Genomic DNA, 21,091 nt, shown 5'->3' with positions numbered 1-21,091 from the left:
ACTGATGGGGACTGCATGCTGTTAATAATTTTCAGGGTGCTCTAGGGAACCTGTGATTCCCCAAGACTACAACTTAGCAGGTCAATGCATGCTTTGTGGGAGCTGCTATAGATTCCAAGCCTTGCTTCCGGAACCGGACCAACCAATAAGACTTTGAGAAGCCCATTCCCCAAAGAGCCTTAGAAATGTTGTGCCCCTCTTGACCTACATCCTTCCTCCAGGCTAGGTAGATGCTATGCCTTATCCAGGATGGACTGCCAGCTTGAGAATGGTACCTAGGGATTCCTATGCAGAGCCTAACCCTGATCATGTGCCCACAGCCTGTGATCCAATCAACTCCCTGGAAAAAATGATCCTAAGAGAAATTTAAGGGAAACACACAAACACACACATATAGAGGAGTGTTTTATACATATGGTTAAAATCTAATTCAGTGGAAAAATGTTTCATAACTGATGGTATTTATACCAATTTGATGAAGAACTGTAAAAATAAAAATTTGAGGACTACAAATTGGCACAATAAAAATATGAGGTTAAAAAAGAAGAGCATTAAACACATAAAGTATCTATAGAAAGAAATATGGTTTGCAAAAGATCAGAGAAAAATGAAAAGTCATAGAGTTAGCACAGAGGGAATACAGTTAAAGGAGTTTATTTGTTAATTTCCCTTAATGAGATCATAACATTGTTTTAATAATATATAAAAAGAAAATAAAACAGAACGAAATGATCCCTTGGCCATTTAATCTTTAATTACCAGGCAAAGGCCAAGCTCAGATGTAACTTGCAATTCCCCCTTTAGGAAATTCAGGAATTCCTTCCTTAGAAGTTTGTGGAGGGTGGTAATATCTGGTTGCAGGGACAAACACAGTCAGACCATTGCCAGCCTGGCCGTTTTCCCCTGAGATATAGAAAAATAAGCTGCACATACTGTAAACATTTAGAAACATGAAGATTGGGAAGCCTTACATGAATAACGCACTATGAGCTGGAGACTCAGAAGGCAGGAAGAGGCCACACTGTATACCTCATGTCCATCTCCAGGAACAGCTAAGAGATGGCGGCCACCAGCTACAGCTCCTACTCCCCCTAAACCAAATCTGCCTTCTGTCATGTCTGTCATGCTCGTGCCTTTGAGAGGTGAGTGAAGCAAGGCGCTTCCTACTCCTTCTCCAGGAAGCTCACCTTGATCTCTGGCTAATGGCTTACCCAGGAGTCGTATTAGAACATCGCTGATGGAAGGGACCTGAAGATCTTGCCTAAGTTAATTTTTTATTAAAGATGTCTTTCAAAACAGTTGTTTCTCTTAACTGAGCACCTACTATGTGCCAGGCACTGTGTCAGCTGCCTCGCATGCACTTGTTTCTTATTGTCACAACAAACCTATATGCAGATGTCATTGTCCCCATCTCACAGACTGGGAAAATTTACAGAAATGGAGTATCTTGCTCGAAGTCACTTTCCTTTAAGTCACAGAGAGGGATTAGAACCCAAATCTCTGGACAACTTGTCCGGGACTCTCAGAAACACTAGCCTGCCTCTCTGACACACTCGGGGGGCTTAACATGAACTGCTTTTGCACAGGGATTATAATTAGTTGTCTGGTCCCTGTTGCTTGCAGGGTAAACAATGTCTGATAAACCCACAATGCTGTAAGTATTTATTACACGGCAACCCCGCTGCCAACTGTCTAACCATTTTAATAAAAAGCTATTTTCTAAGGTTTATGTTTTATTGCATGTATGACTCCCCTTATTGGTTAGCATTTTGGAGTTGTAGAAAAGGTTATGAATTTAGAAACTGGCTGCATTCATATCATATTTAAAACTTAATGCTATTTTATTAAAGACATATGGGCCTCCAAAGTACACATATTAAATGTCATGTAAGAAGAGTAGCAGTTTAAATCATGGTCAAATTCATTTTTGACGTGACTCCTGAGGCTTCCCAAGATCTGAACTATTTCTTTGTAAATCTGGCAGTTTAACCACACTCATAAATCACTTTCAAAGCATATTATTTCTTAATTTTACTGCATTAGAGAGCGTTTGGCCTACACAGTGAACTGTTTGTAGCAGTTATGCGAACAAAGTTGCACATTTAGTCATGTAATGTGCAAAAGAAAGGGAGGGGACGCAAAGAAGGAAAGCTTTTCATTCTCAGTCTGCTCTGCTTAGCCTACCCATTTGTACCTGAGCAAACGTGATGCCTAGCACACAGATTAGGCCTCTGTAATCTCAAGTGCAGGAGTCACAAACTGCCAGTGAGGGTTTTCTGAACGCAAGAAAGAAAAATATAATTTGTAACGTAATCCTTTCCAAAACATCCCATGACTGGAAATTAGAATGAGTGTAGAAATCCCTTTATTTTAAATCTTATACTGAACTGAAACATTAAAAAAAAAAAGGTGGCTTCCTGTACTATAGTTCTTGGTTCTTTTCTAATTATCCAGAGATCCGATATCTCAACCTTGGGTTTCTAAAGCCCTTCTAGCGCTGAGATCATGTTCTCTGGACGTGTGTTACAAGCCCCCAGATTTTGCTCTCCGGTTTTCTCTATGCTACCAAGGAGCAAAATCGGGCTTACTGCAGTGACACATTCCAGGATCTAAATATCAGCCTTGATTTCCAGATTCACCAAGGGGGTTGGAAGAGGATTAAGAGAGTTGAGTGCAAGGTCACCCAAACGAAAGGGCTTAAGGGCTTATTTTTGCACCAGGTATCTTTTTCCCAGTGGGCCCTGCTGCTCACTGGGGCTGCTGCACCGCTGTCCCTGTTTGCACCAGGGACTGTGGAACCCCTCTGTCCTGACCACACTGGCTTCCCCTGCACCCCCTTTTGCTCTGGCTTCCCCTCCACCATCACCACAAGAACAAAGTGGCCTGTGTGGTGCCTGGGGAGACCCAAAACTCAGGGGCCCAGCATCCCTAGGATGAACCAGAGCTTTCTTTCTCCTCCCATATTCCTTCCTTGTAGGTATTTTACTCTCATCAGGAGGTAGATGCTTAGTAAAAGCCTCAGAAACATCCTATCTAATAAAGAGGGAATATGCTAATTGACCATCACTCTGTCACAAAGATGGCTGCACCCACAACTGAAGCCAAGTTCCCATAAGGAGTCTTAATGAGCAATCAGCAGGAACCTGAAGCTACGCCCTCTTCTGCTCCTGTAGGGCTTGACAGGGGACCTCAGGCCACATCCCCCACTAGGCAGGGTTTGACAAAGGACCTCAGGCCACACCCCCCACCCTGGTGCCAGGCCAGGGGACCGGAGGCCGTGCCCCCTGCCCGCGGGGCTTGACGGGGGACCTCAAGGTGCGCTTTCCGTCCTGGTGCTGGGCTAGGGGATCTCAGGCTGCTCCCCCTTCCCCAGTGCCAGGTCGGGGGACCTCAAGCCGTGCCCCCCGCCCCAGCACTAGGCCAGGGTACCTGAGGCTGCACCCCCTGCCTGGCTGGGTTTGACAGGGGACCTCAGGCCTCACCCTCTGCCCCGGCGCCAGGCCAGGGACCTCAGGCCATGACCCCTGCTCCGGCGCCAGGGCAGGGGACCTGAGGCCACGCCCCCTGCCCAGTGGGGCTTGACAGGGGACCTCAGGCCATGCTCCCCAACCAGCGGGGCTTGACAGGGGACCTCAAGGCACACCCCCTGCCCTGGTCTGGGCTGGGGGAGCTCAGGCCATGCCCCCCATCCTGGCGCCGGGCCAGGGGACCTGAGGCTATGTCCCCTGCCCGGCGGGGCTTGATAAGGGTGGGACTGGCCAGGTCTGGATCTAGCCCAATGGGGGCGGGGACCAGCCAAATGGGTCTCACGCGATTTTGAGGTGCATGTGGGTGGGCGGGACTCTGGTGCGCCCCAGACTCTGACAGGAGGAAGGTTTTTATATACATTTTACTAATTTTCTTTGATTTCTGACACTTCCATTATAGAGAAAGGGCAAATAGCAATATTAAATTATTCCCTCTAATTAATCCCCTTTTAATGTGCATGAATTTCGTGCACTGGGCCACTAGTTTAAGTATAAAACTCAGTTAAACCACCAGCAGTATAAGGGTGATACCACCTTCTATGGACTGACTCAGCTCCTTACACATATTACCTCATTTAATCTTCAGAACAAATATGGAGGGAGGCATTATATTCCCTGTATTAAAAATGGAGAAATGGGTAGCAGAATGTAGAAGTTCAGCCTTTATTGCAAACCTGAATGTAATCCTGAAACTTAGAGTGGGGCTGACCCTAAATGGAAAAGCAGGTCTGACAGCAGCTACTGAACAAAGTAAGAATCATAGGTTTTCCATGGGCTACCAGAGCCACAATAAATTCAGATTTTAAACCTTCCCCAAAGAACAGCTGGAGGCAACTCCTTGAATCACATCAAAAACAAAAGTGAAGGTTGGGTTGTGGGGAGAAATGAATAAAAATGGGCCCAATAAAACATGGGAGAGGTCGCTAAGCCAGATAGCTGTGTGACAATGCAGAATGCCACAACAAAAAAGTGACTCTCTTCTAAATTTCACTCCTGAATTGAAGGTGACATGAAGTAGAAGCCCCACTTAAAATTCCCCACCTCAGGAGAAAAAAAATACATATAGCTTTAGAGCCTAGACAGGAGCATTAGTTCACCATTGAAAAGAAATAATGAATTCTAATTCAGGTAAGGTAGCTCAAAATCTAGTGCCATATGTTAAAATTCACCTGAAAAATAAAATCAGCCTAAAATGTCCTTGGTAACAGGTTGAGTGTATTGCTATCACCGACAAGAGCATGGAATGTGGCTAAATTGACATCACAGGAAGCCTTGATTGCACAGCACCTGTGCATTACTGACGGTGCCCTGTCTGTTCATCTAAGACACTCTACTGCCAGGAGAAAGAAAAGCAAATAAAGGAGCTAATTGTGCCCCCAGAGTTTAGGGACCCAAGAGCAGACCTGCTCTATCATGCTTGTGAAACATAAGTTGGCCTGGTCAGAGGGACGGTGATGAAGTGTTTGGAGTGGAAGCATGTCCATGGGCCCCAGAAGTAAGCCATGGTGATCACGGGTAGACAAAACAATGGAGAGGCAAAAACCTACTTCCTAGAAGGTTGTAACCAGCTCTCCCACCAGATCCAACAGGTACCCGGGAGCTTGGATATTCCTGGAGTTCTAGGCAGAGAGATAAGCTTGCTGGAGAAACAGAAAGGGGACAGTGGGGATGTGTCATAACTTCTCCCTATGAAATAGTTCTTTTAACTCCTCAAGGAACTATTCAGGGCAAAGGGCTCCTCTAGAGATAAAGATAAAGATGCTCTCCTCTAAGCATCTCCTCTGAGCCTACTCTATGGAGGAAGGAAGTGCTATTCTTGGAGCTCCTACTAATACCTGCATATATTTGCTTGGCACTCACCTGAATGGTACCCTGAAATGTATGCATTAGCCACATTCAGACAAACAGATCAAATTTTTATTTTGTTCAAACTTTGTGAAGACTTTTACTTGCATTCAAGTTGGATAACCTAAGATTATCCTACTACTTTATCCTACCTACTTCTTTGCTTCTTAGGCTTCTGGGGATAATGAAAAGAACAAGTAAATGTTAAATATTAGAGACATCCCTTCCTCACTAAGCTTACATGAGTTTTTTTTTAATATATATCTTCTTAAAGTTCACCCTTCTCTGTTGTTATGGATTAAATTATATACCCCCCACCAAAAAAATCATTCATTAAGTCCTAACCCCCAGTATTTCAGATTGTGATTATGTTTAAAGACAGGGCCTTTAAAGAGGGGACTGAGCTAAAGTGAGACCACTGGATGGGTCTTAATCCAGTGGCTAGTGCCCTTATAAGAAAAGGAAATCTGGACACACACACAGAGTGGGGATGTGAGCACACATAGAGATGCCATGTGGGGACACAGCAAGAAAGTGACCATCTGCAAGCCAAGGAGAGAGGCCTCAGAAGAAACCAATCCTGCCAACACCTTGCCTTGGATATCTAGCCTCCATAACTATGAGAAAGTAATTTCTGTTGCTTAAGTCACCCAGACTGTGATATTTCATTATGGCAGCCCTAGCAAACTAGGACACCTGCTATTAGTTGCAGGCAGTTTGGAAATGACAAGAACTCAAGAGCAGAAATTGGGACAATGCCATCTTTATGTTCTCCTCCCTTAGCCACAGAATTGCAAAGAGTATTAACGCGTAATCCAAGTGAGTTTCAGAACAAATCAGTTCTTGTTTTGTTTTCTAGCGAGCCATCCATCCCACAGGTTTCCTCTTCCAGGATGCCTACCTGCCCAGAGGTTCAGTCCCTGCCATCTGCTATTCCCATGGGCCCAGAAGGGACTTGCTAAGCCAGGCAGAGCTTTATGAAGCCACAGACTTCAGAAGGACAGAGAGCAAGGCCCTGCAACTGAGGAATGAAGACATTCATGATCTCCCACCACTCACACCTCCATTCCTGGCCTTTATTTTCTGTTCCTAGACAAGTTGTTTCTGTTTTTCCAACCAACTTCTCCTCATCACTGGCCTTAATCACCAGGCTGAAAGCAAAAACTCAGTGGTGGGTGGGGTGAGTGGAGCAATGCAGGTTAAGGAGAAGGTGTTGTTAAAACTCACCAATGCACCTGTCAAGAGGAGCTCCCTGTCAAGCACTGAAGCTGCACAGGTAATCCGGGGTAATCTTAGTTGTAAACGTGGGTAACTTTATATCGGCACCCCAACTTTATTCTGTGGGAACCCACTTTCTTAAAGCAGCAGCTTTGTTTCCCTCTTCTCTTTCCTTTCAGGCTTAATTTTTAAAAGAAATAATAAAAAACCTAAAGTGCAAAAACAAAATACCAAAACCTATCTTCTAAGGTGGATCAAGAAAAGGTCAAGTTGGAAATATACAGAATACAGAGTATCTAGAAAGTATCTAGGAAGACTTATCTAATTCCCCCCAAAGGGCCTCTTCCTTCCATGATCCCCTAGGCATGTGTCTGCCCAAATATCCTTGGACAAAAGTGAGCATGTTGTTGACCAAAAAGAGGAAAAGTATAGAGCTGGGCCATTGGGATGCAGTAAAAGCCAATGACTTTAACAGAGACACCACAAAATCTCACCAGGCATTTGGCTTAATAGAGAGTGAGACCTACTATGTGCTCATAACCTGACCAAGCCCCAGGGATTTCTGGGAATAGCTCTGAAAGGCTGACACCAGCACCAGCTGCCACTGTTTTTCTTTCCTTCTTTCTTCTGTGGATTTTGATTCTCTGTCCATAGGGCTTTGGCAGCGCATGAGAGACACAACTTTTATGCAACAGTCTGTTTCTGATTTCAGAAATTTGCTACCCAAGAGCAAGGCAATGAAAAGCTACCAAAATTGCATCCAAAGAGCAATACTCTGAAAGCATTTACTTGAGATAGAGGGAAGCCTGGTGCTAAAAATGGAGAAATACAAAACCTATAAGTGATCCCCTCAAGATGAATCCGGCAAATTGTGAAATTAGGAGAAACAATAAAAAAACAAGCAAACTGCCAATCTTTGGCTCCTGGAGTTGTTTCTAAACATACCACCCAGGCATCTTCCAAAAAAGAAATTAATTTTAAAATTTCCTCCCTTCAAAATTTACTATAAAAAATTGAAAATAGAATCTGAATATGTCTCTAGACAAAAAACACTTGTGTAAAAAGATAAAAGAACTATAAAACACTAACATTTTCAGGTAGTTGGAGATTTCCAGAAAATCAAGTAATGTTGGTTTTCTTCTGAACACTTAGCACAATAGAGAGCTTTCAACATAGATGGACTTACTGTCTATTCATCTATATACATGTGGTTTATTTATTTATTAGAATATTTATTTACAGGCAGACCTGGGCTTTATGTAAATATCTATTATTGAAAATATTAAGTATAGAGTAAATGCTAGTAATTGCAATCAATCTAGAGGTGTTTTCTGATAACATTTTATATGTTTGCAATTGGGCTAGATAAGGCTAACAGAAGATAGGAGAGACATATACACTGTAGTTTAGAAAAAGGGAGTATTTAGTAAAGAACTAGGCTAGGCATTTAAAATGGCTAACTGAACCAAACAAGCCACTAGGCTGTGCTCCTTTATGATAAGACAACAAAACAAAACAAAACAAAACAAAACAAAACACACACACACACACAAACACACACACACACACAAAAAAAAACAACAACAACACAATACAGCTAAGAGAGGGAAAATCTCATTTTAATTGTACATAAACTGTGGTGCGCCCAGCATGTTTTCTCAGAAAAGCTACTTTTCTTTCCTAAAAGCCCTATGATGAGTAAGTGGACTCTGAGAGGACTCAGAGAACGTGAGCAGTGCCAGCCCCCTCCACCCCCCCCAGGGACCTCACCTAGCCTCCCCAGCAATGCCACCCAATGAAGAAGCCGAGGCCCAGCGATCATGGCAACTAGAGGTTTTGCCATCATGACAAATGTCAGGTAAATCCTCTGGAAAAACAATCATGTGACCCAGATTCTCTCTTTTCTACCAACATACAGATTCAAATGGTTAATGTTCCTTAAGGCAGAGGCCCCTTTTCCAGAGGACCATAGACAAGCAACAGCAAACACTGGACCGACCACCTTTCATGATGCATCTTCCAGTATGTTCTGTCCATGGTTTATTCTTGGGAGGAGAATTGGCCGAGTATCTGCTATAGACCAGGCACTGCAGATATGAGAGTGGAAAAAAGAAACCCCAGCCCTCACAGATTCGACAGTAGGTAATCCTCAGACCAAAATAGCGTTCAACTTTCACTTTAAGGAGGAGACTAGAAAAGATTTATGGAAGGCATAGGTATTTAGAAGTTTATTCCTTTAATGCATCACACTTCCTCCCTCCTCCATTCCTCTCACTTATAAACACACACACACACTATACACCCCAAATACCCAAAGATACACAAACACATATGCAAACTATGAAACACTACACAAATACACAAACTACCCATGCTAGGAAACCCACGCATGCCTACATAAAGACATGCTGACATATTTTCAAGGACCGATCTGTACTCATGAGCACACCTATTTCCATATCTTACCTCTAAGAGAATGGCCATGATTATAAGCAAAAATACACATGTTAAAACACTTTCTAAAGCGGGCTGTGATTCTCAACCTAGCTGCCCCTGTAGTTACTCGCCCCATCACTTCCAGAAGGTCCTGGAGATTAAATAGTTGGTAGCCAACTTCATACATGTGCCTGTAAACAAGAGGGCTCAGCTTTAAATAATTATGTCAGAGAAATGACAACCGTGCTCTTTGCCAGAGCAGGGATGAATAATTACAAAGCCAGGACATAATTAAGCAATTCTGACTGTCGGATTCTTGAGCCGTCTTTCTGACGTGCAGGGCTGGAGTGTCCGCCATGCACGCCCTCCTGGACAGGCCCATGCACCACTTTGATCTGTGTTTCCCATGCGGTGAGGGGGTCACGGACTGGTCATTACAGAAGCCTCTCTTTGCAGGGCCTCAGCCTTCTCTGTGCCCAGCTTGGTGCTCTCTGCATGGACAATGGCATGATTCAATGGCCAATATTGGACAAAGATACATATTTTCTTTATAATTCTGGGAAATGAACAAAGCCTAGCTGTTGTAAGTCCATTAACTAACACACACACACACACACACACACACACACACACACACTCACACTTGAGGGTCTAGAAGAGCCCATTGTAGCATTAGCTAACACTCCCTAATGAATGACAGCATCCTTCTGTAGAACAATCAGAGCTCAGACAGAAGGTGGCTTTTAAGCAACAAAAGCCAAAGGCAGGGATGAAGAACTGTGTCAGCTGAGAGAGAGCAAGAGAGAGCTCACACTCAAGTGCCAGGGCCTGCCAGGTACCAAATCAAACCTCTGGGACCTCGGGGCTTATTAGATCCTGGATGATTCTGCATTTGCATGAGCCAAGAGCCCATGCTGCCCATTCCCTACCTCCATGGCACAGGCTGTGATTGGAGAGGCATTTTCCATCCTCTCAAATACGTTATGTCAGGAATAAAATGAAAACAGCTCCCCAAATCACGGCCCCTTGATCATCCATCAGAGCCTCCTGCTGAATAAGCACAACGGGCCGCCGCCTTGGAAAGGACAGGAGCCAACTTGAGAGTCTGACGCTGTTATGAAAAATAGGTCTTCACCCAGTGCGCTCAGCACAGCATGGCAATTCACAGGGAGGAAATTGCTCTCCACTTAGGAGCCGAATCCAGGCGTACACATACCTCCCAGAACATACATATGTATATATACACAGAGATGGAAAGCATATATACACACCTGCATAGGAACAAACACATGTAACAGCCTTTTTAACATTATTAATCCAGCAAGGAGCTCATTTGGCCTCTCTCTAGCTGCAAGAAAGGCCCTGGTGAGCATCTCAGAAAACAGACAATAGGGAACTGCCTGCCATCAAGAGAGGCTTACAGTTTGATATCAGGCCAGGAAGCCAGAGAAATCCTCTGGTGCCCTTGAAGGATCATGGTGTAAATAGAACACTTAAGTGGAAGCCCACATCCCTAGGTTCTGGTCCCACATCTGGGTTCTGGTCCCACATCTGGGTTCTGGTCCCATATCTCAGAGTTCTAGTCCCATATTCCAGGGTACTAGTCCCACATCCCAGGGTTCTAGTCCTAGTCTACCTCAGGAGGTTCTGGGGGCCTAAGGAAACTCCATCTTCTCCCTGTTCCTTTACCCATTAAATGAGATCTCAGACCAGGTGATTACTGAAGTCCAGTCCAGTTTGGAAATCATGTGGCCACAAAAAGGTAACCACCGAAGATCCTCACGCTTTCGCAGAGTGCTTCCGCTTCTCCTCAAATCCGTGCATATTGTAAAGCTTAATACCATTAATAAAGATGTGAGAGTCAATTACAAACATGAGCTAATTCTATAATTGACTAGAAACTAATGTGGGGCTTTGAAGAGCATTTCTGCTTAAGCTGCTAATGACTCAGAGAACCAACTATTACCGATTTTAAGGAGCCAGTCCCATTTGCTTTCAAAGACTGGGGAGGATGCCAGAGATCCCCCTCCCCACCAACCCCTGCCCGTGCCATCATCTCTGCTCCAACAGAACAGCCCTGCTTTCTCCCACTGTCTTCATCTAGGCCCTCCGATGAGGTTCTGTTTGAACCCAGAGGTACATGAAAAAAGGTTTAGCTCCCTGCTCCGGGGGTAAGAGATCAGAGTGGAGAATGTGGGCTCCATGGTCAAACACACAGGGAAAGCTCCAGCAATTCCTAGAGGGTGACTCGGGCAGCCCCATTAAGGTCTCCACGCTTGAGTTACAGAGCTGCAGAATAAGCCAGTGCTCCCTTCTGTCTGTAGGCAAGGAACCCTAGAACAGTGGTGGACACACACACAGAGTCCCACTCCAATACGGTATCGGAAACCCCTTCAGATTTCCAGTGACAACAGAGCTGCCCATGTCAATGACAATGACAGTGGAAGCAATTCTGACCTAGTTTATAAAGTGCCTGTGAATGTGAAGGTGAGAAATGTAAGAGGGGCAAGAACCCAAGATATTATAGGCAACTCATTTGTTGTTCTTTGTTGGTTTTGGTGATGCAGCTGTCTCTGGAATCTTTTAACAAAAACAAAAAAACAAAACAAAAAAAGAGCCAAGAAATAAATCATTTCATTTGGACAAAAATTATAAGAGCTGAAATAACTGAAGGCAGCCATGAGCACTATGTCAAATATGCCTCGATAAGGAAAACTGTTAACACTTTAATAACTACAAAATGAATCGCTCAATTAATTTCCCACATGCTGAAACAGGTAATGATACATTTATCTGCCAGGATTACACCCTCCACATTGCATATTTCCACAACTGCCAGCAATCGTACTCAGCACAATGGGAAATAAGTTGCACCTCATGGATTCAGGGAGAGAAAGTGTCCTGAGGTCTGCTGCCAGCTGAGCAACTTGACGGAAGAGGTTGCTCTTTCGGTTTTGGTCCTGTTTGCTTTTTTCTCTTTCCCTCTCAATCATTCCCAATATTTGGGCAGAGCACTGCTAGTCAATAAGTGAGCAAAAACTGGACCTCTAGGCTTTCTGGGACAGTGTTTTCAACACGCATGCAAGGATCCCACAGGAAATGTCACTCCACAGAAGCCCCAGGGCAGGGATGGATCTCCATTGGGGTCACCAAGTGTCATCAAGTCCATGCCCCAGCCTCAGGCCTCATTGAAGGACCCCAATTCCTTCTAATAAGGTAGTTGTCCATGTCCTTAAAAATCTCCTTGGGTCTGAAAGCCAAGCCCCTCTGCCTCATCATTGTTGTCACTAAACTGACCCATGGTTACTTCCATGGCCTCAGGGCAGACTCAGCCTGACAGGTCAGTGAGCATCATTCCCATGAACCCTAAAGAGCTGCCTAGAGGGTCACACACCAGTCCCAGGTCCCGTTGTCAGAAAAACGCACCTTCTCTCTACTGAAATCTCTGAGAGCTGTTGGGTTCTCAGCTGTGGAACCAAGAAAATCCCTCTCCTGTGTCTCCCCTTTGGTCCCAGAAAAGAAGGGCCCCCTGTGAGGTGCTAGAGGAATCCCAGCCACCTGAGAATGAGCACGTGCTCAGTGCTTTCCCTTTTCCCCTTTCTCAGCTCCAGACCTGTGGAAGTGCCATCTTATAAATGAACCATCTTAAGGAAGAGGCCTGAAATCCCACCTACTCCTGGAACATTACCATTGGCTGTGAAACGTGCTGCTTTATCAGTAAACAAGTCATCCAGGTGAAATCACCCTACAAATAAGGTCCTCTTAGACTGGGAAGACCCAGTGTGTACCCAGTCCTACTTCTTGTTTGGCTAACAGTGTACCCATGGACGAGCTCTCCTGCATTCTGAATACATGGAAGCACACCCTCCATGCTCTAAGAGTACCTGTGAGGTGAGACACAAATCCCTCAAGAAGACCATGAACTAGGCAGCTTACCTTGGGCTTCACCACCTTCATGAACGCCCCTCTGACCAAAGCTTCCTCTCGTTCTTCTCTGGTTACTTTCCTGGCATCCAAGAACTTTAAATTGGGCAGCTTGTGCAGAACAAAGCATCTGGAAGAGAACAGGCAGAGACAGCTCAGGAGGGTGGGTGACCACCTCAAAGTTCCATGCAATGTGTCTGGTATTTGGCAATTTAGCTCCGTTGATGTCCTCACCTAAACTATAAGCTTCTTGAAGGCAGGAACAAAGTTTTTTTTTTGCTCACCCTCAGGCCATCTTGCAAAGTAGCATCAGAATTAACTCAATAAAATACAAGTTCATTTCTCTTGCACAAATATTTCTTGAGCACCTATTATGTGCCAGGCCCTAGATATACAAAGGTGATTACAACATGGTCCCTGCACTTAGAGGGGTTTTCAGTGTCATCGGGATGACAGACTCACACAGAGAAATTAGAAGCAGCATAGCTAAGTACCAAGACTGAAGTTATGCAGTAGTTTTGGAAGCACAGAGAAAGGGGCTAATCATTAAAAACGAATAGCTGAAGGAGGATAAGTAGGTTTCAAAGAAACAAACCCTAAAGCAACCCAAAGCATTACCTTCTCAGTGCAAATGTGACTTGGGATAAGTAGGGTACCTCCCTTTTCAGGGGAGCCCTGGGTTCCCAGGCCAGTCCCCAATCTGACATCACATGTGACCTCCAATGCTTGTCCAGGGAAAAGATAGCTGATTACTCAAACACCAGAGACAACTTAGAGATCTCTAGTGATAACCTCCATGTTAGTCATTTAAAGTCAAAATACCCTAAAATTCTTTGGAGGTATATACTTTTCACCCCCAGAACTCTATACCCAAACATCTGAGGTCCTGGAAATTTGACTATCTACTTCCTGCTTCCTCTCTGGCCTCAATCTATTACCTTTTTTTCTACTTCTCCCTGAGCCTCTCCCTTTCCTCTCCAAATGCCCCTAACCTTATCTGAAACCAGAATATTTCCACAAAGAGCCCAGGCGACTTCTCTCTCCTCCAGTAGAACTCCCACTGGCCTCAGTCAGTGTCAGAGAGAATCCTGCCTTCTGCTGGTACGGCAAAGTCTGGATGACAACAGATTATTTCAAGTGAAGACACATACAGATGGAAACAATATGTCAGGAGTGATGCTCGAAGGAGGAAAGACACCCACTAAGTGTAGGGTGGGAAAAGATGAATATTCAGGTGAAGAAAACATCAGCATTACAAAACCAGCCAGTGTTTAATGATGGAGTGAAAGATGTCTTCACAGGGCTGCCAGGAACCACGGTGACAACAGACAGCACGTTGTCATTTTACCCCACTTTGGATCCCAGCCCTCAAATCAGAGGGGAGAGAGAAAGAGAGAGAGAGAGAGAGAGAGAGAGAGAGAGAGAGAGAGAGAGAGAGAGAGAGAGAGAGAGAGATGGAGAGAGAGCGCTGGCTTTTAAGCTAGTTAAAATTGTAGATGACAAAGAGCTGCTATTTTCAGAGCACTCTTCTGATACAATCAAAGAAACAGCCCATGAAACAGGCTGCCTGTCACCCTGATATAGGGCTGACTTGACTCCTATCCTGACGGCTGGCCTGGGGTGTCCAGGTGGTTACTGCTTAGAAAGATTTGAGGGACACTAGGAAAGCCTGCCCCAAATACTGGGTCTGAGACTCAGCCCAGAGTCCAAACTTTCTCCTTCAGAGATGTTGTCTTTTACTTACTTACTCATACATTGATCCACCCAACAAATAATTAGTAGGCAGCTACCACCTGTACTAGGTGCTGAGCATAGGTGATGCACAAATGAGACAAGGTCCCTGCTCTTAAGGGGCTTCTATCCTCATATAGTGGTTCACAAGCTGAATGAAAGCAGACAGGAGCCCCACCCCTGGAGTTTCTGATTCACTATGTTTGGAGAGGGGCCTGGAATTTACATTTCTAATAAATTCCCAGGTGAGGCTGATGCTGCGTCCTGCGGAGAACCACTGTCCAAGTGACAAATCACAGCATGAAAAATAATAGTTCTGGAATGATGAGGTTGATAAGGTAGCGAAGAGTCTCCTTCCCAATTCTATGAGGAGTCTGCCCTGCCCTGTGTCTGCGGTAGACAGAACACAGACAGTGGCCACATCTACCAGAAATTCCTGCCTGTTGGTGGTTTGGACTGGGCTCCAAACATTACTGCCAAGTGATAAGTCAGTGGGCTTTCTGCCTGCCTGTCCCATCCCAGTCTAAGGAGATCTATTTCCCTTTGTTCTAGGCCATGTCAGGATGTCAAAAGCTGCAGCTTCAATCCAGAGTATTATACAAGCTTGCCATAAAAATACAAGAGAGGCTTCCCGAAGCCACAGAATGAAGGCTTTTACAATATCAATTCCACCCTTGTAAATTTAATCCCGGGTTATTTGTTGCACCAAAATCTCTTTACTGTGATGTATGACTTAGTTACTGAGGTTATCACAGCCGTATCCTAAAGTTGCATAGTACATAAAACATTTCAGTTAACAATGCGGGAAGGTTAACTCCCTCAGATAACCTGCAATCACAAGGGCCAGTCCATGTGACGTGGCTCTGTCAGCTTCCACGAGCTATTGATGGTTCAATCAGTTTGTTTTGAAGGTAAAGTACAACAAAAGGGCAGTAAACTTATTCGGACTGTCAACAGGGGCTATGGGGAATGGGGCTTGCAGGTAAGTAATTCTGGGTGTTTTAAGGCTATTATCAAACAGCAATGGTTGAAGGAAGAGACAGCTACTAATAACACAGAAGGCAGCCATCATAAACCACTTTATGGCAGAAACCTCCGTCTATAAATCCCGCGACACCCGGAGACAGCTCCAGATTTATAAAACTGCTTGTTAAGCCAGGACACTGCTTAATGAAAAGAGATCTTTCTAAGTTCTGAGTCTCCCATCCCGAGCTCCAGAGGGCAACTCCAATTTCCCTGACCTTCCCAAGGTGGCTGGGCGGCATCCCAGGGCCAGGCGATGGGAGTCAGGCACACTTGACTGTGGCATGGAAGGTGAGGTCACGGGGAGCAGATCAGGGATCCTGGGAAGGATGGTGTTTAAAGATCTATGTGTTTCTATCTGCAGACAGACCGTCTCAATGTGAGACCCACACAGTTCTCAGGTGCTCTCTCTTTCCATACAGAATGCCCCATTTTCTTAAAAGACTCCTCTAAGGAGACTCCCAAAACTGAGAGGAGGACAAAAGGAACAGCAGAAAGACTTCTTTGTTTTTCTCTGCCCAAATGCTAAAGCTTTGGCACTTTCCATATAGATTTCAAAGCAAGAGGAGGATGCTCTTCCCTCCTGCTCAAAACTGCTACCCGTAACACCATGCAACCACAGATCTGCGCGGCCTGCTCCTGGGCTGGCTGTGTGTTCCTTTCTCTGAGGAGACTCTACTCAAGACACACCAAGTTTCTAGATTCTGAGGGACCTGGATGGGGGAATCACTGGAGTTTTTTCCTCCTTCCTTCCATTTATGGCATTCTATGCTTCTTCCCACTAGTTCTTGCTGCCTGCTTGCTCCCATGTATGGGTTGGGGAGAGATGGTGCAACCTACTGATGCCCTCCTGGGTCCCCTGAAGACAGTAATGGGTGACCCATGTACCGTTTTCAACCTTTCACAAGCTTAAAAAAATAGAGTGAGCACGCCAACAAAATATCAAGTGTCTTTGCTCTTGACTGGATTGCATCAACCCTGTCTGGTAATCCTGGTTACCTGATGCTGATTCAAAGCATGGATCAACTGCTAAATATTTCTGACTAATTTTTAAATGTTAGTGATGGCTTAAATGCAGTTTATTTAAGAGTCAAAGTTTTTTTTTTTGTTTTGTTTTGTTTTTTTTTGTTGTTTTTTTTTTAGGAGGCAAAGCTTTAAAGTACAGGGAAGAAAGTTAAAAAAGAGGGAAAAACTTTGTAACAAAAAGTGTGGGGACTAACAAGTCAAAGGAAAAGCCCAGACTCTGGGATTACTTGCTGTGCAATCTTGGTTCAGTCTCTACCACCTTCCTGAGCCTCAGTTTCTCCATCTGTGCAATGAAGGGAATGGGCTAAATGATGCTTAAGCCTAAGCCTCTTTTAAGCTTTACTTTGCTTGACTTCTATGTGCCTCAAAGTTAATTTACAATAAATACATCCATATTCTCCATTCTTATTACTCCAATTTCTTTATATAACTGCCTCCTCACACCTCCAGGTAAAAGAGGACGGTAAGAAAAAGTCAATAAAGAACAAAGCGTAATGAACAAACACTATGTGGAATAACTCCAGATGCTCAGAGAGATGACAATGATCTCACTCTAATGAGCTGAGGTGAGCTCACCTACAGCATTAATGAATGCCTGACAACGGCAAAGGGCAGCTGATTTGGGCAGTATGTTTGAAGTCGCCGTGCAAACAATACACCCACAGGACACACCACGGCCCTCTACAGAGGGTAGCCAGCAATTATTCTGTGGGCTTCTGTCACTTTGATCTCTGGGTCGTGACCTCTGCTTTCTTGTGATCTTCAAAGCCCAGACTGTAGATTAGCTGGAGCATGCTAGCTGGGCTATGTAAGCCACAAGTTTTACAGTTTCTGCTCAGCAGGGAAATGGTGGTAGCCCAGGATGGTCCACAGACTGCACAGGGTCCCTCCCTCCTGCCCTTTGGCGGAGTGCTGAAGACACTGGGCAGGCCCCTGGGCTGCTCCCTTGGAGAGAACAAAGGAAGGGTGTCATGTTTTAAATAATTTAATGTTGTAAGGAACACAGAAGGACCTACTGGGGAGGAACAAGGAAGGAGAGGCTGACTTGCAGTGACAGAAGAGAATGAATGACAAAGGCTTTAATGACAGAAGTAGAGCTGAGACCATGAGCCCACCTCCCTTACTTGACATCTGAAGTTAGCGCTTGTGCACTGTTGACTTCCAGGCTACTTTATTTCCTGAAGCAAGAAGAAAGAAAGGAATTGCAAAGGAATATAATAAATAGAACATTCTGGGCACCCAGGTTTCCATCCTGGAGTCATTTTTTGGCCAGTGTTGAAGACTCCTCTAAGGAGGCCCTAAGTGGTTTCTTAGTATGATGGTGGTCTCCCAAGCCAAGCTCTGCCTCACCCACCGTCTTCCTGCTCTAACCCCAAAGGCTGCTGGTTATCACATTCACCTCCATTCAACATTCATCCCAAAATAGCACAGTGTGTACACACAGCAAAGCATGGGCAGGTTTAGGCTCCTGTAATAACATGGACATGGACAGTTCTCAGCCATGATCTATGATGAATGGCAAAGAGAAACTCCAGGCATGGTTTTGCTCCTGCCCAGCAGGACCAGGGCACTGATGAACAACTTGGTTATATGTTCATGCTCACATTCAGATTTAATGAGCCCATTTTACTGTGGGGATGTGTGCCAAGAAAATCTAACCCGGTGCACAGGGGGTAAATGAGGAAGGAAAGGGCTGGTGAGGGATAGGGGAAAAAAGAATCTGCAGACACCAAAGCATCTATGAAGCCATTTCCAACAACTCTGTGACTCTATTCACTTCCCATTTCTGGTCCAGTGGTTGGCCACCACATGACCTAAAACCCAGCAGACCTCTCAGAAATCAACATCTCCCATGGAAATGAAACAACAGACATACCTGTTTTGATGTATGGCTGGGTGACATATTATAAATATTACATCACATACCCACAGAGGATGCCAATCAATAAGACATTCTTTTAGACAGCACTAAATGAGCCATGGGTTCTTGCTTCTGAATACACTCCTTTAAGGCTCCTACTATTGCTTAAATGATTAATAGAAGACATATTGTCAGAAAACGTACTTAAAGTGAAAAACAGTAAACCATAGAAATATCATTCATTTTTAAGCAATTTTCTAGTGAAAATGTCACATAAATTTACATAGAGGCCCTAGGATTAGGCTCCAGTAAGAGCTAGAAGGCAGGCAGACATCATGCTTTGTGAATGAAGGGCTAGGAAGATAGTTTACCAAGAGAATATTAAAAAAAGGTGGCTACATGGCTTGGTAGAAACCCAAATGCCACAGGAACTCTGGGTTCAAAAGACTTATTATGAAACCTTAAAACTTTTCAGGGTTAAATGAAGCACAGATTCCAGGGTGAACAAAGTGGGGCTGTTATGGACCACAGAGCAAAAGTGGGTCATATACACATTCATCTCATCCAAATGCAAGTGTGAGAATGCTTGTCAAATTAGAGATAAAATAATCAGATGAATGACAAATTTAGAATTACTGCAGAATGGGCCTACTCTTCCATGCAACAGCCAGAGGCCATGCAGTGAATGTGGACCTGGATGGACACACGTGTTCCCAACCACTGCTCCTGATTCCTATCTCTCTCAGAGTGTGAGCACCTTTCCATCCTTGTGACTTCTGAATTTTCTAAGATAAATTTGACTAGATGTAATTTCCACTGTGTGTGACCTCTAGAACCCCGTTCCTCATGGCAACTTTGCCATATGTGCAACTAACAAACAGCCTTCCCAGCCCCACCCATCCAACACCCACCAGGAACAGACGTGGAGTGGGGAGAACAGGCTTGGAGGGTGCCCATCCTAGCCCATGACATGGATCACTCCTCTAGAATCAAGCCCTCCCTAAGGAATCAGACCCCAACAACCAGCACATGGATTGAGTCTGAAGGATAGTCTCTTGCTTAGTAACTGCATTTGTTGACATCCAAATGGATCTTTTTCCAAATATGCAGTGGGCATCTGAGGAGCTAAAGGGCCCTGCATCTGTTGATAAGTACTTAGCTCATGAGAGGAAGGGTAATTTCAAGCTAGCTCCAGCAAAATTACCAAATCCCTATTCCATGGCCTGCTTTAGGTATTCATATCTACATTAGGTATTACTGAAGCATAAAGTGTCAAGAAGATGCAATCTTAACCTACTGGAAGCCATTCTCTGAATGGTGAAATATATGAAGTAGTGAGAGAAATATAGAAGATCAAATGCATAATTAAGTATGAGATGGGAAAGGAAGAACTGTAACTGCTTGGGAACGGAGTACCTCAGAGTGCTAGAGTCCACAGGAATTTTAAATACCACTTAGTTCAACAGTTCTTCACTGAGCATCAGAATCGCCTATTGACTATTTTGTTGCATTTGCCACTAAATGAGTCAAAATGCCTTGGATGATTCAGAAGAATCACCTTGGTTAAGGGTCCCTGATCTAGACTGGCCTCTTCACTTAAAAAGTCCCACTGGCAAACTGGACTCCATATCAGATCATCTGATTTGACCCCTTATACCTTAGGTCTTAGTATTTTTGCCAATGGGACCAGTCACAATAACAACAACAAGAAAAAAATAGTATTAGCTTTCTTGTTCTTTTATAACCTCATAAAACCCTCTTTCTATTTGAGACTAAATAAAATAAGGTGGGATTAGAAACTGTTCTCACTCTATTTTTCTCATTCTAGAAAAGAAAAATTGCCTACAGTTTGATCCACCTGTATATCCATTAATGAATGAATGAACATGTGTGTGTGAATGCACACACATGCACATACATACACATATATAAAATTTATTTGGCTATTTTAAAAAATTAAACACAGAAAGAAAAAACACACACAGAAAAGCAACTGAGAATTTCCAAAATAAGGCTTGGTTTACTAAACATGCTGATCGACAGAACTTTCTTGGACTTGCTCAACCTTTCTAAGACATGTAAATAAGTTGTCGCAAGAAGATAAAATATGTTTTGAGCCACCCCTTCATGCCTGAAATCAGGCTGTTAAATGCTTCAGAGTTGATAAGAGTGTCAAAGAAGCAAATTAAGTTCTAATCGACTATATAACTTCAAGGGTTGATTTAGAAATGTGTAACTATTCACCTGCTGGACATTAAACATATTTCTCCTAACAGAACTCACATTCAAATTGACAGTATCATATCTCAAATGAAAATCTTCATGATGGAGGAAGATTTAATACATTTTTTAAAAGTAGCTTTATGCTAAGATAGTTTAAAAGCAAGCAGCTAAGACGGCTACAAAATTAATCAAGTACGCTAGAAAATGAAGTAAAAGGTATAAAATTCTTCCCAATGAAGAAATGTAACTGAAATCCTACTGTAGCTTTACTTTGTGT

General features: G+C 44.0%; 1 protein-coding gene across 2 annotated transcripts in view; it reads right to left on the bottom strand.

Annotated features, from left to right (window-relative positions):
- LRMDA (leucine rich melanocyte differentiation associated) overlaps positions 1–21,091 on the bottom strand; it is a 1,091,841-nt gene that overhangs the window by 474,251 nt on the left and 596,499 nt on the right. For both annotated transcript variants that reach the window (XM_080687598.1, XM_080687599.1), the window contains exon 5: positions 12,963–13,080. In XM_080687598.1, coding sequence (XP_080543724.1) covers positions 12,963–13,080 — 118 coding nt within the window. The remainder of the gene's footprint in view (positions 1–12,962; positions 13,081–21,091) is intronic.

The sequence above is a fragment of the Plecotus auritus genome, assembly GCF_963455305.1.
Source record: "Plecotus auritus genome assembly, chromosome: 9".
NCBI classification, from domain to species: Eukaryota; Metazoa; Chordata; class Mammalia; order Chiroptera; family Vespertilionidae; genus Plecotus; species Plecotus auritus.
The sequence above is the reverse complement of the archived record's forward strand: the minus strand, read 5'-3'. Positions and strand labels throughout refer to the sequence as shown.